This window comes from Oncorhynchus mykiss, chromosome 9, assembly GCF_013265735.2.
Source record: "Oncorhynchus mykiss isolate Arlee chromosome 9, USDA_OmykA_1.1, whole genome shotgun sequence".
Taxonomy (NCBI): Eukaryota; Metazoa; Chordata; class Actinopteri; order Salmoniformes; family Salmonidae; genus Oncorhynchus; species Oncorhynchus mykiss.
In genome coordinates, this window is record NC_048573.1 from 32,177,937 (window position 1) to 32,204,377 (window position 26,441).

Below are 26,441 nucleotides of genomic sequence, written 5' to 3' on the forward strand. Positions count from 1 at the left end.
AAATATATTTTGATTTGATTAACACTTTCGTGGTTACTACATGATTCCATAGTGTTGATGTCTTCACTATTATTCTACAATGTAGAAAATAGTAAAAATAAATACAAACCCTTGAATGAGTAGTGTCCAAACTTTTGACTGGTACTGTGTGTGTACATATATGTATATTGGAAAAAAGTATCAAATAGTTTGGCAACCCTGTTTGAAAACTTTCAAATTACATCAAACTCAGAACAGTTCCATTTTTCAGTCATAAAGACATGGATGTCTTATGGTAGGGTGGGAAATGCAAAATGGGTCAACTTTGCGCAACTATCTCCTGAATGTTTTGGCATTCAGGTCCAAAAAGTCACTTTCAGACAACTTCTACCATGGACAAACATGTTTGGAAGGTTTCGTTCAATTCTAAAGGGGTGCAGAAAGTGAATTCATATGGAATTCAACGACCGTATGGCAAAAAATAAAAGCTTTGCATGAAGCCTCTTTAGTGATGAGTCGCACCTAAAACCGACATGGGGGGGTTCATAATACGCTACAGACGTTTGTGAAAAGACCGACTTTCGGGATGTCTCACGGCGCTTTAGCTCTGCCACCTTTCACTGTGGAAGGGCGACATCAAACTGCTTATTACCGTAAAAAACTGAATTTGATGGGTATTTCTTTATTATGCTAATTAGATTTGAACAACCATCAGAGTTGGTAAAAAATATATATATTTCGCATGCCAACATATTAGGCAAGAATTAAGAGAAGGCTGACCGTGTCAGGCAAAAATTATGTCAAACACTACACTATTGCAACATAGTCACGTCTGAAGCGTGTTATAGAGTTCACAGCTGGCAATGCCTCATAACGATTAATCATTTGCAACAACGTCAAAAAGCGCCATCACTATCTTTCCTTTGCAGTACCTCAAACTGTCGTGATAACAAGACATTGAGTTTGTCAGAGCAGTGACTTAACATCCTAAAACCTACTCTGAGCTAGGAGTTTTCTAAAAAGCTTTTAACAGGATTCCTTGGGCCTTTTCTGAGACACTTTGTGGATATGGCCCCAGGTTACAGGAGACATTTCAACTAATTCAATTAATTTAACTCACTCAATTAATTATCGTTTTGACTCTTGAAGTCAACATTACAGATATGGACTAATATTGAACTCCTAGTCCCAGGTACGAGTCTTTAAAATTAAGTCGGAGGTCAGGTTAATTCAGGAGAAAACCAGTAGACTGCGCTTACTTCGCCAGGACCAGAATCAGGTCACTCCAGATCGTAGCAGTCGGTTCTCAACCTCTCACATCTCTCACTTCCTTTCTCTCTCTCTCTCCCCATCCCTATCTAACAGAGTGCCCCTTGTCCTGCACTCTCCTTCCGGCCTTGTTTCTTCAGTAGCTGGATGCGGTTGTGGCAGTAAAACTTGATGGCCCTCCAGTCACGCTGGTTGCTGACCAGCAGAGGGCAGAGGTGCAAGCAGCGCTCGCAGTCTGCCTTGGCTGGCACGCGCAATTCCATGATGTTCCTCTTCAGGTGCGTCTCCACGGCGACTCGCTCCGCCTCCGACCAGGGCCGCTTCAGCACCCCACGCTTCCCTGGGAACACAGGACAGACTCATATGTATCAATTACCCAAATCCAAATCCACAGAGCACCGGACCCCTATTCTATACAGTGCCTTCACCAAGTATACACACCCCTTTACTTTTTCCACATTTTGTTGTGTTACAGCCTGAATTTAAATTGATTACAGCTGGATTTTTTGTTCACTGGCCTAAAGACAAAACCACATAATGTCAAAACAGATTTAATTATTATACATTTAAATTTTTTTAAGCTTCCAAATTAATTACAAATGAAAAGCTGAAACCGCTTTGTTATGCTAAGCCGAAATAAGTTCAGGAGTACAAATGTGTGTCTACATAATACGTTTCATGGACTCACTGTGTGCAGTAAAAAAATTGGATCTTATTGAACGCAAACACATTTACCAGATGTTATTGCAGGTGTAGCGATATGCTTGCGTTCCTATCTCCAACAGTGCAGGAATATCTAACAATACACACAAAAAAAGTATAACATCTATTCTAATAATAAATATACAGTTGAAGTCTGAAGTTTACATACACCTTAGCCAAATACTTTTAAACTCAGTTCACAATTCCTGACATTAACCCTTGTAAAACGGACGTTAAGACACTAACAGCTTACAGACGGTAGGCAATTAAGGTCACAGTTATGAAAACTTAGGACACTAAAGAGGCCTTTCTACTGACTCTGAAAAACACCAAAAGAAAGATGCCAAGGGTTCCTGCTCATCTGCGTGAACGTGCCTTAGGCATGCTGCAAGGAGGCATGAGGACTGCAGATGTGGTCAGGGCAATAAATTGCAATGTTCGTACTGTGAGACGCCTAAGACAGAGCTACAGGGAGAGAGGACGGACAGCTGATCGTCCTCGCAGTGGCAGACCACGTGTAACAACACCTGCACAGGATTGGTATATCCGAACATCACAACTGCGGTACAGGAAGGCGACAACAACTGCCTGACTGAGAGAGGCTGGACTGAGGGCTTGCGGGCCTGTTGTTTGGTGAGGACCTGTATTACATCACCGGCAACAACGTCGCCTATGGGCACAAACCCACCAAACGCTGGACCAGACAGGACTGGCAAAAAGTGCTCTTCACTGACGAGTCGCGGTTTTGTCTCACCAGGGATGATGGTCAGATATGCGTTTATCGTCGAAGGAATAAGTGTTACACCAAGACCTGTACTCTGGAGTAGGATCGATTTGGAAGTGGAGGGTCCGTCATGGTCTGGGGCGGTGTGTCACAGCATCATCAGACTGAGCTTGTTGTCATTGCTAGCAATCTCAATGCTGTGTGTTGAAGGAAAGACATCCTCCTCCCTCATGTGGTACCCTTCCTGCAGGCTCATCCTGACATGACCCTCCAGCATGACAATGCCACCAGCCTTACTGCTCGTTCTGTGCGTGATTTCCTGCAAGACAGGAATGTTAGTGTTCTGCCATGGCCAGAAAAGAGCCCGGATCTCAATCCCATTGAGCACGTCTGGGACCTGTTGGATCGGAGGATGAGGGCTAGGTCCATTCAGCCCCAGAAATGTCAGGGAGCTTGCAGGTGTTTTAGTGGAAGAGTGGGGCAACATCTCACAGCAAAAACTGGCAAATCTGATGTAGTCCATGAGGAGGAGATGCACTGCTGTATTTAATGCAGCTGGTGGCCACACCAGATTACTGACTGTTATTTTTGATTTTGACCCCCCTTTGCTCAGGGACCACATTATTCTATTTCTGTTTGTCACATGTCTATGGATCTTGTTCAGTTTATGTCTCAGTTGTTAAATCGTATCTTCATACAAATATATACACATGTTAAGTTTTCTGAAAATAAACAGTTGACAATGAGAGGTTACTTTTTTTGCTGAAATATATACACACACATTCTATCTCTGGGAAAGTATTCTGACCCCTTCAATTTTTACGTTAGACTTATTCTAAAATGTAATTGTTCGTTTTTGTCCCCTCAATCTACCATTATGACAATGCAAAAACGTTTTGCTAACCTTTTTGGGATAGGGGACAGCATTTTCACTTTTGGATGAATAGTGTGCCCAGAGTGAACTGCCTCCTACTCTGAAGCTAATATATGCATAATATATTAATATTATTGGATAGAAAACAGTCTGAAGTTTCTAAAACTGTTTGAATGATGTCTGTGAGTATAACATAACTCATATTTACAGGGGAAAATCTGAGAAAAATCCAACCAGGAAGTGGGACATCTGAGGTTTGTAGTTTTTCAAAGCTTGGCCTACCGAATACACATTGAGATATGGATGAGGATGCACTTCCTAGGGCTTCCACTAGATGTCAACCGTCTTTAGAAACTGGTTTGAGGATTCTACTATAAAGGAGGGGCTCATACGACCTCTGAGTCAGTGGTCTGGCAGAGTGCCTTGGTCTCATGACACGCGATCCCACAATATCAATGTTGCCAGCTAACGTATAAGAGGGAATAGTAGGCCTAGTTGGACAAGGCACATGATGAAAGTTAGGTTAAGTTGCCTAAACATTAATTATTTAATACACTAGTATGTGACTAAAATGGCTGTGACTAAAACAATAAAAAAAATTGTCCAGTTTTAGTCGACTGAAAACAAAAACTAACAAAGGATGAAATTACTCAAATGTGACTAAGATTTCTAGATTTTAAAAGATCAATAGGTGTTAGGAAGTAAACGAGTCGCTTGTCAAGTCCCTTGTTGATCAAACTTGTCTGACGCTAGCACCCACTTTCTCACAAAAATAACCTATTGTTCAAAACAATTCACCAAAATATGCATTAATACACAAAGCATTGGGTAGGCCAAAAATACAATGGTACATACCGGACTTGGGCTGGATGCTTCTCCTTTTGTGGGCCCCAGGGAGCGGAGGGTTGACAGAGGGAGGGGGTCCTTTTTTCTTGCGGGGGGGTCGACCTGGTCGCTTCTTCACCACCTCCACCTTCTCTGCCTCCCCATCCGAGTCACCTGAGAAGGAGTCTGCAGAGTTACCCGACATCACTGTTGGATAGGGATAGAAGAGGGAGAGGGCACATATGTCAACAGGAATATAACATACAACATGCTTTGTTCATTCACCAACACCTTACTTACAAACTCAGCAAAAAAAGAAACGTCCTCTCACTGTCAACTAAGTTCATTTTCAGCAAACTTAACATGTGTAAATATTTGTATAAACATAACAAGAGTCAACAACTGAGACAAACTGAACAGGTTCCACAGACAGTAAAAAAGGGGGGTCAAAATCAAAAGTAACAATCAGTATCTGGTGTGGCCACCAGATGCATTAAGTACTGCAGTGCATCTCCTCCTCATGGACTGCACCATATTTGCCAGTTCTTGCTGTGAGATGTCACCCCTACTCTTCCACCAAGACACCTGCAAGTTCCCGGACATTTCTGGGGGGAATGGCCCTAGCCCTCACCCTCCGATCCAACAGGTCCCAGACGTGCTCAATGGGATTGAGATCCGGGCTCTTCGCTGGCCATGGCAGAACACTGACATTCCTGTCTTGCAGGAAATCACGCATTGAACGAGCAGTGTGGCTGGTGATATTGTCATGCTAGAGGATCATTTCAGGATGAGCCTGCAGGAAGGGTACACATGAGGGAGGAGGATGTCTTCCCTGTAACACAGTGTTGAGATTGCCTGCAATGACAACAAGCTCAGTCCGATGATGCTATGACACACCGCCCCAGACCATGACGGACCCTCCACCTCCAAATCGATCCTGCTCCAGAGTACAGCCCTCAGTGTAACGCTCATTGCTTCGACGATAAACGCGAATCCGACCATCACCCCTGCTGAGACAAAACCTTGACTCGTCAGTGAAGAGCACTTTTTGCCAGTCCTGTCTGGTCCAGGGACAGTGGGTTTGTGCCCATAAGCCACATTGTCGCCGGTGATGTCTGGTGAGGACCTGCCTTACAACAGGCTCACAAGCCCTCAGTCCAGTCTCTCTCAGCCTATTGCGGACAGTCTGAGCACTGATGGAGGGATTGTGCTTTCCTGGTGTAACTCGGGCAGTTGTTGTTGCCATCCTGTGCCTGTCCCGCAGGTGTGATGTTCGGATGTACCGATCCTGTGCAGGTGTTGTTACACGTGGCCTGCCAATGCGAGGACGATCAGCTGTCCGTCCTGTCTCCCTGTAGCGCCGTCTTAGGCGTCTCACAGTACGGACATTGCAATTTATTGCCCTGGCCACATATACAGTCCTCATGCCTCCTTGCAGCATGCCTAAGGCATGTTCATGCAGATGAACAGGGACCCTGAACATCTTTCTTTTGGTGTTTTTCAGAGTCAGTAGAATGGCCTCTTTAGTGTCCTAAGTTTTCATAAATGTGACCTTAATTGCCTACGGTCTGTAAGCTGTTAGTATCTTAACGACCGTTCCACAGGTGAATGTTCATTAATTGTTTATGGGTCATTGAACAAGCATGGTAAACACAATGAAGATCTGTGAAGTTATTTGGATTTTTACGAATTATCTTTGAAAGACAGGGCCCGTTTTTTTTTACAGAGTTTACAATGTAAAAGGACTTGGAGCGTTTTACTCAGGAATTTACACTTGAGGTCGACCGATTAATCTGAATGGCCGTTTTCAAGTTTTCATAACAATCGGAAATTGGTATTTTTGGACACCGATTTGGCCGATTTAAATGTTTTTATTTAACTAGGCAAGTCAGTTAAGAACACATTCTTATTTTCAATGACAGCCTAGGAACGGTGGGTTAACTTCCTTGTTCAGGGGCAGAACGACAGATTTTTACCTTGTCAGCTTGGGGATTTAATCTTGTAACCTTACAGTTAACTAGTCCAACATTCTAACCACCTGCCTCTCATTGCACTCCACAAGGAGTCTGCCTGTTACGCGAATGCAGTAAGAAGCCAAGGTAAGCTGCTAGCTAGCATTAAACGTATCTTATAAAAAACAATCAATGAATCATAATCACTAATTAACTACACATGGTTGATGATAATACTAGTTTATCTAGCGTGTCCTGCGTTGCATATAATCGATGTCGCTGCTCCAACGTGTACCTAACCATAAACATCAATGCCTTTCTTAAAATCAATACACAAGCATATATTTTTAAACCTGCATATTTAGTTAATATTGCCTGCTAACATGAATTTATTTTAACTAGGTAAATTGTGTCACTTCTCTTGCAACAGTAATGTGTGAAGACTATTTCTTCCTAACAAAGACAACCAACTTCGCCAAACGGGGTTGATTTAACAAAAGCGCATTTGCGAAAAAAGCACAATCGTTGCACGACTGTACCTAACCATAAACACTAATGCCTTTCTTAAAATCAATACACAGAAGTATATATTTTTAAACCTGCATATTTAGCTGAAAGAAATCCAGGTTATCAGGCAATATAAACCAGGTGAAATTGTGTCACTTTTCTTGCGTTCATTGCACGCAGAGTCAGGATATATGCAACAGTTTGGGCCGCCTGGCTCGTTGTGAACTAATTTGCAAGAGTTTTACGTAATTATGATATAACATTGAAGGTTGTGCAATGTAACAGCAATATTTAGACTTGGGGATGCCACCCGTTAGATAAAATACGGAACGGTTCCGAATTTCACTGAAATAATAAGCGTTTTGTTTTCGAAATGATAGTTTCCGGATTCGACCATATTAATGACCGAAAGGCTCATATTTGTGTGTAATTATGTTATAATTAAGTCTATGATTTGATAGAGCAGTCTGAGCGATGGTAGGCAGCAGCAGGCTCGTAAGCATTCATTCAAACAGCACTTTCGTGCGTTTTGCCAGCAGCTCTTCGCTGTGCTTCAAGCATTGAGCTGTTTATGACTTCGAGCCTATCATCTCCCGAGATTAGGTTGGTGTAACCGATGTGAAATGGCTAGCTAGTTAGCGGGATGCGCACTAATAGAGTTTCAAACGTCACTCGCTCTGAGACTTGGAGTAGTTGTTCCCCTTGCTCTGCAAGGGCTGTGGCTTTTGTGGAGCGATGGGTAACGCTGCTTCGAGGGTGGCTGTTGTCGAGAGGGACGGAAGCTATACCGTTACACTGGCAATACTAAAGTGCCTATAAGAACATCCAATAGTCAAAGGTATATGAAATACAAATGGTATAGAGAGAAATAGTCCTATAATAACTACAAGCTAAACTTCTTACCTGGGAATATTGAAGACTCATGTTAAAAGGAACCACCAGCTTTCATATGTTCTCATGTTCTGACCAAGGAACATTAGCTTTTTTACATGGCACATATTGCACTTTTACTTTCTTCTCCAACACTTTGTTTTTGCATTATTTAAACCAAATTGAACGTTCCATTATTTATTTGAGGCTAAATAGATTTTTATTGATGTATTAAGTTAAAATAAGTGTTCATTCAGTATTGTTGTAATTGTCATTATTACAAATAAATAAATAAAAATAATCGGTATCGGCTTTTTTTGGTCCTCCAATAATCGGTATTGGTGTTGAAAAATCACAATCGGTCGACGTCTAATTTACACACTTGTAATGAGCAAACAGTAACATAACAATGTCTGATAAGGACAGATTGTTGTACTGCAGGCAATGGAATCGCAAGGTGCAGTATTCAGAGCTCCCATCTATTTAAAATGTTATTAGTTTGCTCACAACTGTGACATAGCGAGAGAAGAATCGCCCTCATGTCACCTCCCCAGTGTAAAGCCTCCGTTATTACTGCTTTATTAACAACTTACAAGTAAACATACCCATAGTGAGCATGACAAGCATACTCATATTAAACAAAGCTATCAATTACTCTACTGCTGATCCATCTCAGAACCTCCTTGTTTCCTCCTCTCCTCCATCATCACAATGAGAGAAAATTTGGAAGATTACTAGTTCACACTTAAATGCAATTCAACTTTTCTCTTGTATTCCCTTCTGAAGGTAACTGGTGCAAACCCTTCATGAACAGAAACGTTATTTTTTTAGGGATGGCGTTCTGTCATGAATTAGCAGTAAGTGCTAGTTTCGTCATACCAGGGCCGAGTTCCCGGAAGTGTCTCCTTACCATCCAGCTCCAGACAAATGTGCTGCAGGCTCATCCCCCTGAACAGCACGCCCTGCCGCTCCCCATAAAGCACCACCCTGCCCACATGTCCCATCAACGCAGGGTCTCGGCCTATCGTGGAGCAGCTCTGGGTTACTTGATACTCCCGCTGCAGGAAGTCTTCCAGGCGCTTGCCAGCCGCCCCGCCCGGCAGGCCCTGCCCCTCACCTTCCTCCAAGAGCAGTAACTGAGTAAGGATGGCCACCTGCCGGCGCACTCGCGTTTGGGTCAGCACTCCGGGATTCTTGGCGCCGCTGGCACGTGCCAGGTTGCGCAGCAGGTCGGTGCCCCGGAGCGGGGTGGCGAGCGAGTGGAAGGGCCGGGAGAAGACGTAGGGGCTGTGGGGGTCCACGCCCACATTGGCAGAGGTCTGAAGGAGCAGCTCCATGCAGGGCTCGCAGTGCGGGGGCAGGATGAGGGGTTGGATACGCCCCCGCTTACCCAGCACACCTGCCCGGGGGAGGTGGCAAAGCACCTGGCGCTCGAATGGGGAGAGGATGGCCTCTAGGCCAGTGGGGGGGTCGTTGGCCAAGTTAGCCTGGGTTGGGCTCGGTGTGGTGGTGCGGTTGTGGTAGTCCTGGGTGGTGAGCTTGGCCACTTCGCACTCACGGTGCCGGTTGTAGAGGATAAGTAGTGCCAGGCTGGAGTGGCAAAGTAGGCGCCAGGCCTCGGCCGAACTGGGGGAGCGAGATAGGGACAAGAAGGAAGAGTGTTGCTGCCGGCGGAGGAAGAGCACCAGGCAGGAGAGGGAGGATAGGAGAGGGGGCATGTGATGTCTGTGAGAGCTAGAAAAAGGAGAGGCAGAGAGAGGGAGCGTGAGAAAGTAAAAACAATAACATGTCAAAAAGTTATATTTTTACTTTATCTTTATCACAACAATAATGATAGAATTGCAGAATATGCTGTCATTTCTCAAGCAGTTTTGATACAGAACATCATATTTCACATTTCAGTTAGGCCCGACTTTCTTTCCAATGCAGCAGAACCATATTATCCATCACATACCTAGCCATCTCGACACTCTTATTCTCAGGACTATCCCCTTCCCCAACTCCACACAGCTCCAGCTCCTCACCCGGCTCTTCTTCCTCCGGCTCGGGGGTAGAACGTGGACGTATCTCTTCCTCCTTGCTCCTGAAGCACTCCTCTGTTTTCTGCTGCTCCTCCTTTGCTCTCTTCGGCCTGCGGCCCCTCCTGGCTGGTATGGGCAGACTTTTAACCGGTGCCACTGCAGGGGCGAAGCATTGCTTTGGCGTCTGCACCGATAAGTTGGAGACTTTCTTGGCCACAGCCGACTGAGCAGACAGTGAGAGCGAAAAGGAGACCGCCCCCGAGGAACTTCGAGTGGCCGGCGCATCCCTCTCTCTCTCCCTGGAGAAAGGAGGGGGAGGGGCGGGAGCGGAGGATGAGGAGGGCTGGGGGGAGGCGAAGGTATGGCCATGAGAGGTGGTGGTGGTGGAAGAGTGAGGATGGGAGGAGGAAGAGGAGGAGTGTGTGTGGCGTGTGGCTAGATCCATGGCCGCCCTGACCTTTGGCTGGTTGGCATGGTGTTTCTCCAGGTGGCGTACCAGCGAACGGTAGTGGCGGCCGCAGTAGGAACAGTGCTGCCGTCGGCTGACAGTAGTCCCGCTGGAGCTGCCAATGTTTATGTTGATGTTGTTGTTGATATTGGTGGTGGGGGGCGCCAGGGTAGTGGCGGCCTGAGACTGGGTCTGGGCCGGGGAGGCAGCTAATCGGGAGGATAACAACGAGCAGGGGTGGCCGGGTCCCACCCTGGGATTAGCGGCGCTGTTCTTCTTGGTGGTGACCGTGACAGCTATCTTGCGCTTCTTTCGGCGACTGAGCATACGGCCCCTCAGCTCCTCCATCTCTTCTTCATCATCATCATCATCATCGTCGTCGTCGTCATCTTCTCGGTCTGAGTCGCTGGGCTCAGAGTGGGTGAGCGGGGAGGAGGAAGGGGAGAGGGACCAGGAGGGGGTGAGGTAGTCAGAGAGAGACAGAGGGTGGGGGCCGGGCTCTTCCTCCTGTTCGGAGACAAACCCCAAAACAAGACAAAAGAGACTTTGTAAATACCCTCTGTAACCAATAGATTAAATGAGCTTGAGGTAGGGTCACGACCGTTTTGATTACCTTCTTAATGTTATTGTCTGGGTTAAAGCTGCAGTCAAACCCTCGCGAAGACACAGAGCTATGGAATCCCTAGAATATTCATAACACAACCAAAAGGCTTCAATATAGATTCAGAGCATTATTATCTGAGTGCCACAGCAATTACACTGGGCATTGCAATGTTTTTTCTTAGAACAAAGAGACAACATGAATGCAACTAATGCCTACAGATGAACAACTTCAATTTTGATGTGTATACGGTTGCTGTTAGTCAGAAGCCATCACCTCTAACAACAATAATTCCCCAAGTATATTTAAGAATGGCTGAAATGGGTTTGCGATGAGTTAAGCTGGTGATGTTATCAGCAGGTCAATCACCATGGCGTTCTCTCCCCAGTCCGTCAGGCTGTAGTCCACCGTGATCTCCTCCCCTTTGGCGATGTCATGGATCGCTATAACGACCAGTCGCACCTGGCTTCCACAGTGTACCTCTCGGATTCTGCAGTTGGGCGGGGGGTGGAAGAGCACTGGCCCCTGGACACCACTCGCCCCCTCCTCACCCAGCTCCGACACGCTGTACAGAGAAACACAGTAACGTTACATACCAGCCATTCGCCATTGGATTGGTCGTCACCAAGCCTGGTCCTGGAGAGATACACAGTGTGCCGCCTTTTGTTCTACTCCAGCACTGACACACCGGATTTCACTGATCAAGGTCTTGGTGAGGTGTGGGCCATTCTACGGTAAAGGATTTGCGCTTTGACTCAGTTTTTTTACTTAACAAATGTATGCCAAACAAAAAATATGAATATTTTGAACAAACCATACAATGATATGCAAGACTAATTGTGACAATTTCCACTGAACATTTTTCAAAAACAAATTAAGTGGAAGGTTTATGCGACCACATTTCCAAAAACTTCTAAATATCTGCTCCGAATTAAAATTCAAACATGTAAGCAATTTTTTTTTATCCCCATTAGCTGCTGCCAAGGCAGCACACCAATACATACCTACAGCACAAAATGTACAATCACACCATACAACAATATTAAAACGTACAGTGTGTGTGTGGGCTATCGTGTGTGTATCCTGTGCTGTACTCAGTACTGTATTGTACTGCTATCCGAACATCTCATTCCAAAAACATGGGCATTAATATGGAGTCGTCCCCTCCTTTGATTCTATAACAGCCTCCAGTCTTCTGGGAAGGCTTGCCACTAGATGTTGGAACATTTCTGCGGGGACATGCTTCCCTTCAACCACAAGAGCATTAGTGAGGTCAGGCACTGATGTTGGGCAAATAGACCTGGCTCGCAGTCGGCCTTCAAATTCATTGAAAGGTGTTTGAAGGGGTTGAGGTCAGGGCTCTGTGCAGGCCAGTCAAGATCTTCCACACCGATCACGACAAACCATTTCTGTACTGACCTTGCTATGTGCACGAGGGCAGTGTCATGCTGAAACAGGAAAGGGCCTTCCCCAAACTGTTGCCACGAAGTTGGAAGCACAGAATCATGTAGAATGTCATTGTATGCTGCAGCGTTAAGACTTTCATTCACTGGAACGAAGGGGCCTAGCCCGAACCATAGACAAACAGTCCCAGACCATTATTCCTCCTCCACCAAACTTGACATATGGCACTAACATTCGGACAAGTAGCGATCTCCTGGCATCAGCCAAACCCAGAGTCGTTTGTCGGACTGCTGGATGGTGAAGCATGATTCATCACTCCAGAGAATGCATTTCCACCCTTTCCAGAGTCCAATGGCGGCGAGCTTTACACCACTCCAGCCGACGCTTGGCATTGCGCATGATCTTAGGCTTGTGCACGGATGTTCGGCCAAGGAAAAAACAATTTCACGAAGCTCCCGACAAACAGTTTCTGTGGTGACGTTCCTTCCAGAGGCAGTGTGGAACTCGGTAATGAGTTTTGCAACCGAGAACAAAAAAAATGTACACGCCAAGCGCTTCAGCACTCGCCGGTCTCGTTCTATGTGATTGTGTGGCCTACCACTTTGCGGCTGAGGACGTTGTTGCTCTGAGCCATTTCCACTTCACAATAACAGCACTTACAGTTGACTGGGGCAGCTCTAGCAGGGCAGACATTTTACAAACTGACTTGTTGGAAAGGTGGCATCCTTTGACGGTGCCACATTGAAAGTCACTGAGCTCTTCAGTATGGCCATTCTACTGTGAATGTGTGTCTTTGGAGATTGCATGGCTGTCTGCTCTATTATATAATCTTTCAATAAGCAAAAATATTGGATATATTATTGAAGCTGGTGTACAAAACCGAAAGTAAAAGATGCAAAAATGTAACTTAACGCGATGCCTAGAAATAACGCGCATAGAACATATCTACAGCATCTTAGACCTGCTTTCAATGAAAACAACAGATCTATAACTCACATTTCTATGTGAATTTGGTTGGGTCGCCAAAAAAATACATTTTGCAGCGTTAATCCCCTTTTAATTCAGGCTGTAACACAAAATGCAGAAAAAGTAAAGGAGTGTGAATAATTTCTGAAGGCACTGTAATAAATCCAATGTGAAATGTGATAACTATAGTATCTGTATCTAGCACTGAAAAATATAATCCATTATTCTATCTAAAAATCTCTCCCTAATTTCTGAATCACGCTTGTAATGTCAGTAGGCTACAGTTAGTTACCTATGCTTCGGCGGTGGGAGGAGCAGGTAGCCTACACGGACAGAAAGATTTTCAGCTGGCAGGCAGACACTGGAATACGTTTGAGTGACAGATTGAGGGCTTTGCATAGGTGCCTTGTAATGTTTTTTTGTGGGACTGAAAAAAGAGAGTCCCGGAACATAAAATAACGTTATTAACCAGTTCCCATGCTTTTAAAATAACAGTTCACTTTCGTTCCCGGTTCTGTTCCTAAATACCAACCCCTGGTTATGTGTAACCCAAGTATGCCTACTAGGCTAGGTGTACTCTGTAGCCTAGGCCTACTTACGTATGTGTATATGTTTGTTAATATTTTTACCATAATTTATACTGAACAAAATGATAAGACGCAACATGTAGTGTTGTTCCCATGTTTCATGAAGCTGGAAAAAAAAGTCCCCGAAACATTCCATACACAAAAAGCTTCTCTCAAATGTTGTGCATAAATTCTGTTTACATCACTGTTAGTGAAAATGTCTCCTTTGCCAACATAAACTATCCATCTGACAGGTTTAGCATATGAAGAAGCTGATTAAATAGCAGGACCATTACACAGGTAATTGTCTGCTGGGGACAATAAAAGGCCAAATATGCAGTTGTGTCACAACACAATGCTAGAGATGTCTCAAGTTGAGAGCGTGCAATTGGCATGCTGACTCCAGGAATGTCAACCAACGCTGTTACCAGAGAATTTAAATGTTAATTTCTCTACCATTAGCCGAAGTAGAGAACTTTGGCAGTACCTCCAACCACACCAGCCCAGGACGTCCTTTTCCGGCTTCTTCACCAGCGGGATCGTCTGAGGCCAGCCACCCGGACAGCTGATGAAACTGTGGGTTTGCGCAACCGAAGGATTTCTGCATAAACTGTCAGAAACCGTCTCAGGGAAGCTCTTCTGCGTGCTCGTCGTCCTCACCAGGATCTTGATCTGACTGCAGTACAGCGTCGTAACCGACTTCAGTGGGCAAATGCTCACCTTCGATGGCCACTGGCACACTGAAGAAGTGTGCTCTTCACAGATAAATCCCGGTTTCAACTGTACTGGGTAAATTGTGTCGTGTGGGCGAGCAATTTGCTGATGTCAATGTTGTGAACACAGTGCCCCATTGTGGCGGTGAGGTTATAGTATGTGCAGGCATAAGCTACGGGCAATGAATACAATTGCATTTTATTGATGGCAATTGAATGCACAGAGATAGTGACAAGATCCTGAGGCCCATTGTCACGCCATTCATCCACCGCCATCACCTGATGTTTCAGCATGATAATGCACGGCTCGTGTTGAAAGGATCTGTACACAATTCCTGGAAGCTGAAAATGTCCCAGTTCTTCCACGGCATGCATACTCACCAGACATGTCACCCATTGAGCATGTATGGTATGCTCTGGATTGACATGTAAAACAGTGTGTTGTAGTTCACGCCAATATTCAGCAACTACGCACAAACTGTGTCATAGTCACGATTTTAAATGCATTATCCACGTGTGGTTGTTTCTGGGGGGGGGGGGGGGGGGGGGGGGGTTTAATTGTCAAATAAATCAAAACAAAAAATGCAACTACAAAAAAAATGTAATTGCATCAACATTTCATTGAGCAATTTCTAGATAAGATCAGAAACATTTAATGTATTTCTCATCAAGCTTGATATCCTCTTACCTTTCATTATCACATATTGGCTGTCGGTTTCAGAAGAACACATTTTTTTAAGTGTAATTGAGAAATCCTATTGTCTCTCTCACCAGAGCTGGGAGGGGTCAGCAAGGTAGTAAGGGCTTCCGGGTGGAGGCAGTCTGTCCTCCGCTCCCTCTGGGTACTGCCCACCACCTAGAAGAGTTACACACAGGTAAGAACAGCAGCACACATTTAACCCAATGTTTACAGTGCCTTGCGAAAGTATTCACCCCCCTGGCATTTCTCCTATTTTGTTTCCTTACAACCTGGAATTAAAATGGATTTTTTTGGGGGGGGGGGGTTGTATAATTCCATTTACACAACATGCCTACCACTTAGACAAGACATAAGACAAAAAACTTCAGTTTGCATAACTATTCATCCCCCCAAAATCAATACTTTGCAGAGGCACCTTTTGCAGCAATTACAGCTGCAAGTCTCTTGGGGAATGTCTCCATAAGTTTGTCACATCTAGCCACTGGGATTGTTGCCCATTCTTCAAGGCAAAACTGCTCAAGCTCCTTCAAGCTGGATGGGTTCCACTGGTGTACTGCAATCTTTAAATCATACCACAGATTCTCAATTGGATTGAGGTCTGGGCTTTGCCTAAGCCATTCCAAGACATTTAAATGTTTTCCCTTAAACCACTCAAGTGTTGCTTTAGCAGTATGCTTAGAGTCATTGTCCTGCTGGTCCCAGTCTCAAATCTCTGGAAGACAAACAGGCTTACCTCAAGAATTCCCCTGTATTTAGCACCGTCCATCATTCCTTCAATTCTGACCAGTTTCGCAGTCCCTGCCGATGAAAAACATCCCCACAGCATGTTGCTGCCACCACCATGCTTCACTGTGGGGATGGTGTTCTCATGGTGTTGAGAGGTGTTGGGTTTGCGCCAGACATAGCATTTTCCTTGATGCCCCAAAAGCTACATTTTTGTCTCATCTGTCCGGAGTACCTTCTTCCATATGTTTGGGGAGTCTCCCACACGTCTTTTGGCGAACACCAAACGCGTTTGCTTATTTTTTTCTTTAAGCAATGGCTTTTTTTGGGCCACTCTTCCGTAAAACCCAGCTCTGTGGACAGTACGGCTTAAAGTGGTCCTATGGTCAGATACACCAATCTCCGCTATGGAGCTTTGCAGCTCCTTCAGGGTTATCTTTGGTCTCTTTATTGCCTCTCTGATTAATGCCCTCCTTGCCTGGCACGTGAGTTCTGGTGGGTGGCCCTCTCTTGGCAGGTTGTGGTGCCATATTCTTTACATTTTTTAATAATGGATTTAATGGTGCTCCGTGGGATGTTCAACATTTAGGATCTTTTTTTATAACCCAACCCTGATTTGTACTTCTCCACAACTTTGTCCCTGACCTGATTAGAGAGCTCCTTGGTCTTCATGGTGCCGCTTGCTTGGTGGTGTTACAGACTCTGGGGCCTTTCAGAACATGTGTATCATGTGACAGATTATGTGACACTTAAATAAAGTCCACCTGTGTGCAATCTAACTAATTATGTGACTTCTGAAGGTAATTGGATGCACCAGATCTTATTTAGGGGCTTCATAGCTAAGGGGGTGAATACATATGCACGCACCACTTTTCCATTTTTTATTTTAGAGAAGTTATTTTTTTCATTACACCAATATGTCCAGAATGTAATAATATAATATGTCCATTACATTACCATAATATGTAATATTATAATATGTCCATTGCATGAAATCCAAATAAAAATCTATTTAAATTACAGGTTGTAATGCAACAAAATAGGAAAAACACCAAGGGGGATGAATACTTTTGCAAGGCACTGTACTTACACATACATTTTTGCTCACCCATCTACACACAACAACCCATAATGACAAAGTGAAAACATGTTTAGACATTTTTGCACATTCATTGAAAATTAAATAAACAAATATGTAATTTACCTAAGCATTCACACGCAGAGTCAGTACTTTGTAAAAGCACCTTTGGCAGTGATTACAGCCGTGAGTCTTTCTGGGTAAGTCTCAATTATTATTTTGTATTTATTTATTTATTTAAATGTAACCTTTATTTAACTAGGCAAGTCAGCTAATAAGAATGTGTTCTTTACAATGACGGCCTACCCTGGCCAAACCCGGACGACGCTGGGCCAATTGCGCACCGCCCTACGGGACTCCCAATCACGGCCGGATGTGAAACAGTCTGGATTCGAACTAGGGACTGTAGTGATGTCTCTTGCACTGAGATGCACTGCTTTACACCACTGTGCCACTCGGGAGCCCCCTCTAAGAGCGTTCCACACCTGGATTTTACAACATTTGGCGATTAATCTTTTCAAAATTGGTTAATAAGCTCTGTCAAATTGGTTGTTGATAATTGCTAGACAACCATTGTTCAGGTCTTGCCATAGAATTCCAAGTAGATTCAAGTCAAAACTGTAACTTGGCCACTCAGGAACATTCACTGTCTTTTGTTAAGCAACTCCAGTGTAGATTTGGCCTTATGTTTAAGGTTATTGTCTTGCTGAAAGGATCCAGGTTTTCCTCTAGGAATTTGTCTGTGCTGAGCTCCATTCCGTTTGTTTTTATCCTGAAATACTCCCCAGTCCTTAATGATTACAAGCATACCCATAACGTGAGGCATCCACCACTACGCTTGAAAATATGGGGAGTGGTACTCAGGAATGTGTTGTATTGGATTTGCCCGAAACAAAACACTTTGTATTCAGGACAAAGAGTGAAATTGCTTTGACACATTTTTTGCAGTATTACAGTAGAGCCTTGTTGTATACAGGATGCATGTTTAGGAATATTTTACTCTGTACAGGCTTCCTTCTATTCACTCTGTCAATTAGGTTAGTATTGCGGAGTAACTACAAAGTTGATGCATCCTCAGTTTTTCTCCCATCACAGCCATTAAACACTAACTGTTTTAAAGCCACCGATGGCCTGATGGTGAAATCCCCGAGTGGTTTACTTCCTCTCCGGAAACTGAGTTAGGAAGGACGCCTGTACCTTTATAGTGATTGGGTGATTTGATACCATCCAAAGTGTAATTAATAACTTCACCATGCTAATTAATAACTTCACCATGCACAAAGGGATATTCAATGTCTGCTTTCTTTTAACCATGTATCAATAGGTGCCCTTGTTTGCAAAGCATTGGAAAACCTTCCAGGTCTTTTTGGTTGAATCTGTGTTTGAAATGCACTGCAACACTAAGGGACCTTACAGATGTGTGGGGTACAGAGATGAGGTAGTCATTCAAAAATCATGTTAAACACGATTGTTGCAACTTGTTAAGCAAATTTCTACTCCTGAACTTATTTAGGCTTGTCATAACATAGGGGTTGAATACTTACTGACTCAAGGTATTCCAGCTTCACATAGTTTTTTATGAGTTTGTAAAAACTTCAAAAACATCATTCCAGTTTGACATATTGGGGTACTGTGTGTAGGCCAGTAACAAAGTCATACTGTAATACAACATTTAGAAAAAGTCCAGGGATGTGAAATACTTTCTGACGGCACATGATAGGGTGTCTGTCTGTGCGTGTGTTTACCCGGACTGTAGCTGTGTTCAGACAGACTTTCCTCCTCTTCATCCTCGGTCACGTAGGCCTGGTCACACACCTTCACAGGTGTACCCTTCCTTTTTCTCCCACACACCCGCCTACAAAACACACGCGGGGTTCCTTTAGCCCTTGTCCATGACTCTCAGTTCCATTACACATAAGAGTCATAGGACAAAGGAGTCTTCGGTACGTGGGAGTTTTGTTAAGTGCCCAAACGCTCAGTCTGAATATTAACATGCATCGCTTGCGGTACAGGTTTTGGGAGCATAAGCGAGCGTATGAGCGAGAAATAATACATAAATAAAAGTTGCATTGATTCACACCTTTATAGGGTTAGCGTTCCCACGTGGCCATATCGCCATTACAGCGAGTGTTTACGGCAGACAGATGGAAGACAGCTAATTAGCACAAGTGGTCCCTCTATGTAGCATGCACCGAACACCTGTGTGTAACTGAAGGTCCCCAGAAACATGTCATCACTGAAAAATACTGTCGGATACAACTGTAATAAAGCCGTTTAAAACAGTGTACAGTAAGTGTATATTTTGCATTTGTGAAATTACTTTTAATGTGATATAAAAGGGCCTTTATGTTTCTAGAACTGTATGGCAATTTAGAATCCATTCACGTTTAGCTTGAGTATTTGGCTGCCAGAGAAGGTCTACCTCTGAAGATATCGTATAAGGTCCTTGGACCTTAAGGAGTAACTTAAGGGTAGGGTACATCTTGGGCTAGGGTTCCCTTCAGATTAAGAACATTTCAGGTAAAATTGTACTGCATAGAGCAGACAGATTTATGTTGTCGATGACAATAATTACATTTCTAGATAGAGGTAGCGTTCTCCTGGCATCCGCCAAACCCAGATTCTTCCGTCGGACTGCCAGATGGTGAAGCGGGATTCATCACTCCAGAGAACGCATTTCCACTGCTCCAGCGTCCAATGGCTGTGAGCTTTACACCACTCCAGCCGACACATGGCATTGCGCACGGTGATCTTAGGCTTGTGTGCGGCTTCTCGGCCATGGAAAACCATTTAATGAAACTCCCAACAAAAAGTTGATTTCCAAGATGGCGTAGCAGTGCAGACGTGTTTTGTTCGTCCTCTTGTGTACTTCTGTATTTTTCGTATATTTCAATTTTATTTTCAATCTCTTCTCCATTTTAGTTCAATTATACCTTCCGGTAACCTGCCTCACCCATTGTGATATGGAACCGCTATTATTTTTAGACCTTATAGCAAGAACCACCTAGCCATCAGAAGCTAACCAGCTAATTAGCTACAAGCTATTTAGTCATTGTTAGCCACTGCTAGCGGCCTTTACCTTCTGCACAGATAACAGCCATTTTTATTAATATATTTTTTTAGCCTGGATAATACTCGCCAGCCTACCAGTAACGGACTGTCTCTCCACTACAACGCCGGATTCCTGCCGTAATTCCTCAACCATTACTCCTGATCTTCACAGCTAGCTAGCACCCACCGAGTTACCCAGTACCGAAGCTATCCCTGAGGCCCACCTCCAGGTCTACTCAGTTGTTCACCCGGACTCCACCCAGACACAGCTAGAACACACTACTCCACCGGATCCTTGCCGTAAGCTCTGGACATTGGCACCGGATCACCGCTGCTACCGAGTGGCTGTAGTGGCTAATGCCCCTGCCCCGAAGCAAGCACCAGTTTGCAGTGACCCAGGCGCATCTCCCGGCTAGAAAACAAAATTACTACAACTAAGATACCTCTTTCGTCATCTGGCTTGGATCCTTAGTCGACACGGCGCCCCGCCGCACCACTATGACTGGTCTGCCACGAATACTCCATCCGCTGTGCCTTCAACCGGCCTCCGTCGGACGTCGGAGCACACGCTTCTACTAGCCCCGGGCTACTAACTTTAAACACCATGTCGCCCGAATGCTAGCGTAGTAGCGACTACTCCGCGGCTTCCCTGTTCCATCTATTGCTGTCCTCTGGACCCTATGATCACTTGGCTACATAGCTGATGCCTGCTGGACTGTCCATTAATCACGGTACTCCATTCGGTTTATTTTGTTTTGTTTATCTGTCGGCCCCAGCCGCGAACTGAGGCCCTGTGTGTAGTTAACCGACACTCTCTGCCCATTCATCGCCCTTTTACCTGTTGTTGTTTTAGCTGATTAGCTGTTGTTGTCTCACCCGTTGTTGTCTTAGCTAGCTCTCCAAATCAACACCTGTGATTACTTTATGCCTCGCTGTATGTCTCTCTCATATGTCAATATGCCTTGTATACTGTTGTTTAGGTTAGTTATCATTGTTTTAGTTTACAATGGAGCCCCTAGTTCCACTCATTATACCTCTGATACCTCCTTTGTCCCGCCTCCCACACATGCGGTGACCTCACCCATTATAACCAGCTTATCCAGAGATACAACCTCTCTTATCATCACTCAGTGCCTGGGCTTACCTCGGCTGTACCCGCACCCCACCATACCCCTGTCTGCACATTATGCCCTGAATCTATTCTACCACGCTCAGAAATCTGCTCCTTTTATTCTTTGTCCCCAACGCTATAGGCGACCAGTTTTGATAGCCTTTAGCCGTACCCTCATCCTACTCCTCCTCTGCTCCTCAGGTGATGTGGAGGTAAACCCAGGCCCTGCGTGTCCCCAGGCACCCTCATTTGTTGACTTCTGTGATCAAAAAAGTATTGGTTTCATGCATGTCAACATCAGAATTCTCCTCCCTAAGTGTGTTTTACTCACTGTGCCAACCTTGATGTCCTTGCCGTGTCTGAATCCTGGCTTAGGAAGGCCACCAACAATTCTGAGATTTCCATACCCAACTACAACATTTTCCGTCAAGATAGAACTGCCAAAGAGGGAGGAGTTGCAATCTACTGCAGAGATAGCCTGCAAAGTTCTGTCATACTTTCCAGGTCTATACCCAAACTTCTAATTAAAAAAATTAACCTCTCCAGAAATAAGTCTCTCACTGTTGCCGCCTGCTATCGACCCCCCTTCACCCCCAGCTGTGCCCCGGACACCATTTGTGAATTGATCCTGGAAGGATATTGACCTCATCCCATCAGTCGAGGAAGCCTGGTCATTCTTTAAAAGTAATTTCCTCACCATCTTTGATAAGCATTTGGGACACTAAAGTCCATGGAGAACAAGAGCATCTCCTCCCAGCTGCCCACTGCACTGATGCTAGGTAACACGGTCACCACTGATAAATCTATAATAATCCTATGACGGTGTCACATTGAAAGTCACTGAGCTCCTCATTCTACTGTCTCTGGAGATTGCATTGTCTGTGTGCTCGATTGAATACACCTGTCAGCAACAGGTGTGGCTGAAATAGCCGAATCCACTAATTTGAAGGGGTTTTCACATACTTGTGTAAAGTAACTTGCATTTACATCTGCCACATTATGAATACGCAATTTCTTGCTATCAAATAACCCCAAGAAAAGTCTACTGCCACTTGTAGTAAGGCATTTTCTACTACCATATTGAATAATTTAATCACAACAATGTTATTCTAATAGTGTTTCTAAAGTTAAATTCAAAACAGCAACGAAATAGATATGGCATTAACAATTGGGATGACAGTATCAATATAATTTTAACATCTGTCTATCAACAAATTGAATCAAATCCATAAATAATCTAAATAATCTGATAAAGAAACAAAATAACAGCTTTATAAAATAAACATTTGACAAACCCTAATAGCAGACCTATATAAAATGCGCCCCACTCCACACACCTGAAATACCTTTGCATCCCTCATTCGCTCCCCCCCCCCCCCCCCCCCCCCCCCCCCCCCCCCCCAACAACAACAACAACAACATCAGTTTGAATAAAGATGATCTAGCTAGCTACCAAAACATCTGGTATGCAGGTGTGGTTTTAATGAAATATTTACAAATAATGAATAATGTATCTCGCTAGTTAGCAAACGTTAGTTATCAGAATCAAGTAAATGCAATTAAATCTAGATAGCTAGTCAGTTAGCGAAGATTTCTGCTCTGTCGATATAACTAACCTAACGCGTTAGCTGGCCGGACAAGCTAAAATGGCTAGCTATTGAAATAACAGACAGCCCATTACAGCTGGCCAGCTTCCAAACGAAAGAGCAACATCATACGGCTTAATCGGCGTTAAGAGAAGTGGGTGACGGTAATTGTGGATGCTTGCACATACTAAACTAGTTAGTGATCCCGAAGCGAAAAAGCACTTTTGCTGTGTTTCATTTTTGTCAGCAGAATCATCACGCGGATGGAAGCCTGGAACTAAACAAACACACGCTTAGGCAGGGCTTTGCGTTCTACTTCACTTTAAACAAAGTAACGTTAGCAAGTGATCAGATACACAACAAAAATGTATTTCCCAGTAAGCTATTTACCCCCGGGGCGGCGGCGGTGGCGGTTTGCTCCCATCCCCGTCACTGTCGAGGGTCGGTGGCTCCCGGTAGTCAAAAGGCGACCGTACGTTCTCCGCCATTAGGACTGCTCTCCTACCCGTCCTCGCGCTCCGGTAGTTTGCCCAACGCGCATGTGCGAGGATGCAGAGGTTTATGGCAAAATGGGGGTAGAATAGCACAATTACAATGGGTAGGCCTGTACTTTTTTGCCAATTTCTTTAATAAAAGGTATGCCTATGGCATACTGTCTTGAATTGACAGAGAAATCTATGGATATAGCAGCCCATAGCCTAATTTCGTCTGTCAAACAGGTAGACCTACTTCATTTCTTAAATAGGAAGAAATAGGCTCCAACACAAGCCCTCTTGTTGTTCGTAAAGTCTAAAGAAAATGAAGACTGTTGAAATTAATTATGCCTACTTTCAGCACCTTGAGCTGGTTACTATGGGACGTCAATAAATTCCCAATAATTAAATTATTGATTTGTTATATGGATGTCAATTCGTAATCCCATCCCATCTTTTTGTTAGGTTAATATTTAAGAAAATAAAATGGATTCGATAATGCTAGAGAAAAAGCTGTAAAATACCCAGAAAAGACGTGAATCTGATACATATGGGGATACGTTTCATTTCTTTGGTTGAGCTACAACTTTCTATAGCGGAGGCGACAAAACATAGGCTTTGCTTGGGAAGTAATCTAATTCTGTCACTATCAATTGATTGATCTTTCACTTTGATTCATAAACTTAGATTTCCAAGTCATATTGACATTTGGGCTTTGTAGTCAGACGACCACAACCGACGAGTTCCACATTGCTGGGGGCTAGCTGAGAACAAGGAAGAACGCCAGCAGCTTTAAGTCTCAGCCCTTCCTCTTCACTGATTTGTGCATGACATAGAGCCTGAGTCCAACATTCCATTCAACGTTAACTGGCCACTAACTATTACTGGGGCACTAACTAGTACTGGTGCATAAATACATTGATCCAGAGTGTGAGCAGTTCCTCGAGCTCCTGAGCAGTTTCTCAGGCAGGGCAGGCCCCAAGTCGGCAAGCAAGATTCGCATGGTAAAGCTTAGGCCAGCTGTTACTCTCCTTTCACAGAAGGAGTACCTCTATGGGGGAAGTTGCCAAACGATGCTCGTGTTTCACCTGGGAGCACTGTCATTGTTGAGCCTGCTCAGCCCTTAAGGACTTTCTGTTAGAGAAAGTCCTAACACCCATGTGGGGAGATCGCTGGGTCCCAAAGAAAGTCCTGAACGCATCACTGAACCCGGTCACACTGCGCCGCAACGCCAAGCTAGTGGATGTCTCTCCTTGCCTAGCAGTGGAGAACCTGCCCGTCACTCATGGGCTGCAATGTCAGTGTGACACCCCAAGTCCTGCCATTTCCTCACAAAGGATGGCTGACCCCACACAGCTGTTGACAGACTATGGTTAGAGCGACGTGGATATTGAGAAGTGAAGTATCTGCTGATTGGAAAGCTAAGCTGGCCGAGATCTTAGTGAAGATGTCTTCTTGAAGGACATGCTGGAATGTGGAGAGGCGATGGACTTTGTGGACCGCATCCACCTTTCCGACGCATCCACCTTTCCGTTGGCTAATGGTCACAAGTTCAGTGTGGACTGATGCTTGATGCATATGAGCAGCGCTAGGTCTCCAAGCTTGCACCATACTGCTTCGAGATAATTCAGGTTCCCTTTGAATGTACTGGTTGAAGCATGGTGGTGGCAGCATCATGCTGTGGGGATGTTTTTCAGCAGCAAGGACTGGGATACTAGACAGGATCAAGGGAAAGATGAACAGAGCAAAGTACAGAGAGATCCTTGATGAAAATCTGCTGCAGAGCGCTCAGGACCTCAGACTGGGGTGAAGGTTTACCTTCCAACAGCCAGCAACCCTAAGCACACAGCCAAGACAACGCTGGAGTGGCTTCGGGACAAGTTTCTAAATGTCCTTGAGTGGCCCAGCAGATCCCGGAAATGAACCCGATCTAACATCTCGAGAAAGACCTGAAAATAGCTGTCCAGCAACTTTCCCCATCCAACCTGACAGAGCTTGAGAGGATCTGTTAGGCCCTAACTTCCGGAGCACAGCTGGGGGCAGAGTGTGGTCTATAGCAGGCGGCAATGGTGAGAGACTTGTTTTTAGAGAGGTGGATTTTTAAAAGTAGAAGTTCAAATTGTTTGGGTACAGACATGGATAGTAGGACAGAACTCTGCAGGCTATCTTTGCAGTATATTGCAACACCGCCCCCATTGGCAGGTCTATCTTGTCTGAAAATGTTGTAGTTTGGGATGGAGATTTCAGAATTTTTGGTGGTCTTCCTAAGCCAGGATTCAGACACGGCTAGAACATCCGGGTTGGCAGTGTGTGCTAAAGCAGTCAATAAAACAAACATAGGGAGGGGGCTTCTAATGCATGAAACCAAGGCTATTATGGTTACAGAAGTCATCAAAAGAGAGTGCCTGGGGAATAGGAGTGGAGCTAGGCACTGCAGGGCCTGGATTCACATCTATATCACCAGAGGAACAGAGGAGGAGTAGGATAAGGGTACAGCTAAAAGCTATGAGAATTGGTCCTCTAGGACGTCAGGAACAGAGAGTAAAAAGAGGTTTCTGGGGGCGATAAAATAGTTTCAAGGTATAATGTACAGACAAAGGTATGGTAGCATGTGAATACAGTGGAGGTAAACCTAGGCATTGAGTGATAATGAGAGAGATGTTGTCTCTAGAAACATAATTGAAACCAGGTGATGTCATCGCATGTGTGGGTGGTGGAACTGAAAGGTTGGATAAGGTATAATGAGCAGGGCTAGAGGCTCTACAGTGAAATAAGCCAATAAACACTAACCAGAACAGCAATGGACAAGGCATATTGACATTAAGGAGAGGCATGCTTCGCCGAGTGATCATAAGGTTCCAGTGAGTAGTGAGGTTGGTTGGGGTAACGGCGATTCAGACAGCTAGCCGGGCCATCGTTAGCAAGCTGGCAGAGGATGGAGGTCTGTTTTCAGCCACCTTGTGCGTTTCCGTCGGTAGATTAGTGGTGTTCCGTGTGGTAGAGGGGACCAATCCAATTGGCAAAATAGATATAGTTATAGTGACCCAAGAAAATTGTCCGATAGACCTATTCAGATAGCAGCCGAGAAGACAGCTAACGATTAGCGGTCCGCAGATGGGCGTTCAGGTAACATCACGACGGAGGGGCCAGTTGGATAACTCCCTCGGGCAGAAAACGTCAGTTATCCAGTCGTGAAGGCCCCGTGGGGCTCCGCATCCTCAGTAAAACGGGTCTGGATTAGTGATTGTAGCCCAGGAGTGGCTGATGGAACTCTTCAGCTGGCTAGCTCCGGAAATAT

The 26,441-nt window shown here is 44.7% G+C and overlaps 1 protein-coding gene across 4 annotated transcripts; it reads right to left on the reverse strand.

Moving 5' to 3' along the window:
• Positions 1-342: 342 nt before the first annotated feature.
• LOC110531923 lies at positions 343-23,234 on the reverse strand. 4 transcript variants are annotated; one of them, XM_021615408.2, is made up of 9 exons: positions 23,061-23,233; positions 18,668-18,777; positions 15,193-15,277; positions 11,142-11,337; positions 10,785-10,853; positions 9,657-10,678; positions 8,613-9,436; positions 4,404-4,580; positions 343-1,588 (listed from the first exon to the last, which is right to left on the reverse strand). In XM_021615408.2, the coding sequence occupies exons 1-9, from the start codon at positions 23,156-23,158 to the stop codon at positions 1,338-1,340; spliced, it is 2,832 nt and encodes a 943-aa protein (XP_021471083.1). In that variant the 5' UTR covers positions 23,159-23,233; the 3' UTR covers positions 343-1,337. The 4 variants fall into 4 exon arrangements, with proteins under 4 accessions (XP_021471083.1, XP_021471084.1, XP_021471085.1 ...); XM_021615409.2 differs by lacking the exon at positions 10,785-10,853 and having other exon boundaries at positions 23,061-23,234; XM_021615410.2 differs by lacking the exon at positions 18,668-18,777 and having other exon boundaries at positions 23,061-23,221.
• Between the last annotated feature and the right edge of the window lie 3,207 nt (positions 23,235-26,441).